The following is a 5,000-nucleotide window of genomic DNA, read 5'->3' as shown; positions in this document are numbered from 1 at the left end:
TATATATATATATATATATATATTAATTTTTATATATCAATATAAAATTTGTAGTATATTAAATTTTGAAACATTATGGATACCAAGAGTGGAGATAACAATGCTGCAAATAAGGGAGGAGCTGATGGGCTTGTAAAGACTGTATCAGTATTACTACGAGATAACAAATGTCAGTTTAATATCGATGAAAATTATGATCATAATGATAAAGAGAAATTAGGATGTGAGGTAGGTAAACATGATAGTGGTATGATAAATTGTTTGATGGAGAAATTGACATCTAAGAAATTTTTAGAAGAGAAAGAAAGTAAAAATAGTTTTTATTTAGTAGATAATGAAAATATGAAAATAAAAAAATTAAAAGAACATGGTCATTCAGCTTCTTTAAATGATGATTTAAGTCCATTACAATATGAAAGAACAAAATATATACCAACCTTACCCAAAGCTTTAGCTAGTGAATATCAAATATTAGATGAAAATTATGGAGATGAATTTATAAATAAAAATGATTATGAAGATGTAAAGAGGTTTTTAAAAAATTTACATAATTTACCAATGTTAAATGTTAAAGATAGTAATAATAATGAATCATTTAAAGGTGGGAATATTTTAAAAATTGGTATTATTTTATCGGGTGGTCCAGCTCCGGGTGGTCATAATGTAATATCTGGTATTTATGATTATGCTAAACGATATAATGAACAATCACAAGTTATTGGTTTTCTTGGTGGTATTGATGGTTTATATAGTAAAAATTATGTTACTATAACTGATAGTATGATGAACCGATTTCGTAATTTAGGTGGATTTAATATGTTATGGTCTGGTAGAGGAAAAGTAAAAAATAAAGATGATTTAATTGCTATCGAAAATATTGTAGCCAAATTAAAATTAAATGGTTTAGTTATTATTGGAGGTGATGGCTCAAATAGTAATGCTGCTTTAATGGCTGAATATTTTGCAGAAAGGAAAATTCCTATATCCATTATTGGTGTACCTAAAACTATTGATGGTGATTTAAAAAGTGAGGCTATAGAAATTAGCTTTGGTTTTGATACTGCTACTAGAACATACTCAGAAATTATTGGAAATTTATGTACTGATGTAAAAACTGGTCATAATGTATATCATGTTGTTCGTGTTATGGGCAGATCAGCATCACATGTTGTTTTAGAATGTGCTTTACAAACAAGACCAAATGTTGTTTTAATTGGTGAAGAAGTTGAACAATTAAATTTGTCACTTAAAGATATTGTTAAAAATATTGTTAATATTATATTGAAAAGAAAATCATTAAATAAAAATTATGGTGTTATCTTATTACCTGAAGGTTTAATTGAATTTGTACCTGAGATGAAAATATTAATTTCTGAATTAAATGTTATATTAAAAGATGGTCCATTTGATGCTTCTAAACTTCAAAAATCTAAAGAAGTTTGGGATTTCTTACCAGCTATTATTAGAGATCAATTGTTAATGGATAGAGAATCAACTGGGTATATTCAAGTTGGAAAAATTGCAACCGAAAGATTAATTATTGTATTAGTAGAATCTGAACTAGCCAAATTAAATGATAAAAACCTAAATATACAATTTATGTCACATTATCTAGGTTATGAAGGTAGATGTGCTATACCATCAAATTTTGATTGTAATTATTGTTATGCATTAGGTTACAACGCTGCACTATTAATTGATCATAAAAAAACAGGATATATGTCGATTATTAGGAACTTGGAAGATTCATATACCAATTGGATACCAGCTGCAATTCCATTTTTACGAATTATGCATGTAATTAAAGATAACACAGGTAATGAATTCCCAGCTGTCAAAAGATATTTAGTTGATTTAAATAGTCCATTATTTAATGTATTAAAGGAAGTTAGGAGTTTGTGGTCTCTTTATGATTTATATAGATCTCCAGGACCCATCCAATTTAATGGCCATTTAGGTAATGCACGTTGTTATACTGTAAAGACTCCAACAAAGGATAATTTGTTATGTCAGAATGCCGATGATTTAGAGCTTATTATAAATCTAACTAACAAGAATATGTATGAAAATAATGGGGACAATAATCATAATATATCTGACGATAAAGCAAGGGATGGTGGATCATCACCAACAAGTTCAGCTAAGAAAACAAAGTACAATCTAAGTGATGATAATAATAATAATAATAATAATAATAATAATGTAAGCACTAATTATAATAATACATCAGATGGATCCACCTTTGGTAATACTACCTTATTACATACAGCATATAATGTAAATGGTGATGGAATGAATACTTTAAATTGTCAAAAAAGCAATACATCTGATGTTTTGTCTTCAGAACCTGTAAACCAAGGATTTTATGAACAACATGCATCTAGTTATAAATCATTAGGTTGTATGTCCGAATTACAAACATCTAGGTTGTATAATAAATTAGAATTGCCTGAATTATGTTCTGATTTGAAAGCAAAGGTTAGAGCTGGAAAACAGTATATATCCAATGATCCATATACACAAAAACAAATCTTATCAAATTACCCTCATATGTCTTATGAGAACAAATTTCAGATACAAGAAATATTTCATGATAAATATGCTAGTCCCATTTCTTTTGAAATAAGAATTGGTATAGTATTTTTATCAAGACAGGCTCCAGGTGCTATGAATGTGTTATGTGGTTTATATAGGCGTTTGAAATTATTAAAAGGTGTTTGTATTGCATTTTACGGATTATATGGATTATTACATAATAAATACATTATAATAGATGATGATAATATTGCAAAATATGTAAATCAAGGAGGTTTAGAATTAACTGGCAATTCTCCAGAGCATTCATTATTTGATAAAGAAAATAGAAATAAAGTATGTGAGACAGTTACACAATTACAGTTGAATGGTTTAGTTATGCCAGGATCTAATATAACTATTACAGAAGCTGCTTTATTATCAGAATACTTTTTAGAAAAAAAAATACCTACATCTGTGGTAGGTATACCATTAACAGGATCTAATAATTTGATACATGAATTAATAGAGACATGTGTTGGTTTTGATAGTAGTACCAAGGTATATGCATCATTAATAGGTAATGTATTGACAGATGCTGTGAGTATGCCTAAGTATTGGCATTTTATTCGTTTAATGGGAAGATCTCCATCACATGAGGTTTTAGAATGTGCTTTACAAACACATCCAAATGTAGTTATCATATCAGAAGAATATGGGGCTGCAGATAAGACGTTATGGAGAGTTGTTCAAGATATTGCTGATGTTGTATGTGCACGAGCTGATGTTGGAAAGAATTATGGTACTGTATTAATTCCAGATGCTTTATTGATGCACTTACCACATATGAAAATATTATTATCTGAAATAAGTGATATATTAAATGAGGCATCAGAAAAAGGCCAATTATTAGAAGCAAGGAATGATTTAGTAAATTTGTCTGGTGTGGATCATGGTCAGTTAACGTCCGAATGGGTTTCTAAATTAACACCATGGAGTTTAGCACTATTAAAGACATTCCCACAATTTATTATAAAAGAATTATTACAGGTAGATTTGAGATCTATGCGTTTTGAACAATTAGAAACTGAACAATTATTATTACAAATGGTTAAAGAAGAATTACAAGATAGAAAGCAAAAAGGAAAATATTCTGGAAGTTTCATGGGATTAACACATTTTTTTGGTTATCAAGGACGTTCATCATTACCATCAGAATTTGATTGTAAGTTAGCATATGCATATGGACATGCAGCATCAATAGTTATTGAAAGTGGCTTAACAGGATATATTGTATCTATAAGAGGATTATGTGGTAATGTTAAAGATTGGAAATTATTTGCTATACCATTCATATCATTAATGAAAATATTACCAAAAGGACAAGGAAGTAAATATTTAAAAAGTGCATCTAAAGGTGATCTACCAGTAATTCCTAGTGCACCTGTAGATTTAAATGGAAAAGCTTATAGAAGCTTAAAAATTGCTTTACAAAAATGGCAAATGGAAGATCGTTTTTGTAATCCTGGACCAATACAATTTGAAGGTAATGCATCTAATTATTATAATAGGATATTATTTGAAGAACAATCTGAATATTTTGAAATGTTAAGATATGTTGAATGCTATGCAAATATTTTAAAAGATACTTGTCGTTTTGGTGTCTCAGCTGATTATCTGAAAAATGTATTTGTACAGTTATGTGGTATGTTGGTATTAGCATATAAACCTAATGATATCTTATCAAATATGCCATATATTGGAAGTATAGAAGATTATTATGATTGGGAAAACCAGAGAAAAAGAATGAACTAAAAAATTAAAAAATGTTATATATATAAATAGATATGTGTATGTATTTATCCATGTGTGTATATCTCTTATTAATCCTTTTTTTTTTTCCTTTTTTTTATTCAACCCTGATATTATTTACGTTGCATATAATATATAGTATGATTATTAAACTATTTATATATATATATATATATATATATATATATATATATATATATATATATAATATATATATATATGAAAATGTTATTTTTAATTTAGTCCATGATTTTAACATTTTATTTTATTATTTCTGTATGCATTTATTTATTTATTTATTAATAAAATATTAACTTTTATACATATATAAAATTTTAATAATATAGATATTATTAAATAGTCTTGTCTACGTATTTTAAAAATGTACTTTATTTAATTTTTGTTCCGATATATATTTTTATATTATGGATATTATATCCCCCCATAATTATATTTTATATTATATATATATAATATATAGATATTATAATTTTCATCTATGAAGTTATAAATAAACTTGATAAATTATATTATTCTGAAAACAATATTTATGTAAAATATATAAACATTATTTAATTTCATGAGTCCATTATAATATATTTTAAACTATTGATTGGATGGTTTTTTTTTTTTTTTTTTTTTTTTTTTTTTTTTTTTTTTTTTTTTTTTTTTTC

At 26.3% G+C, this 5,000-nt stretch overlaps 1 protein-coding gene across 1 annotated transcript; it reads left to right on the top strand.

The window, feature by feature from the left end:
- Positions 1-75: 75 nt before the first annotated feature.
- On the top strand, positions 76-4,329 carry PRSY57_0913400 (6-phosphofructokinase; the record flags this gene model as incomplete). Its single annotated transcript, XM_012907374.2, has 1 exon — positions 76-4,329. The coding sequence occupies one exon, from the start codon at positions 76-78 to the stop codon at positions 4,327-4,329; it is 4,254 nt and encodes a 1,417-aa protein (XP_012762828.2).
- Positions 4,330-5,000: the final 671 nt, after the last annotated feature.

Source organism: Plasmodium reichenowi, chromosome 9 (assembly GCF_001601855.1).
Source record: "Plasmodium reichenowi strain SY57 chromosome 9, whole genome shotgun sequence".
Lineage (NCBI taxonomy): Eukaryota > Apicomplexa > Aconoidasida > Haemosporida > Plasmodiidae > Plasmodium > Plasmodium reichenowi.
The sequence above is the reverse complement of the archived record's forward strand: the minus strand, read 5'-3'. Positions and strand labels throughout refer to the sequence as shown.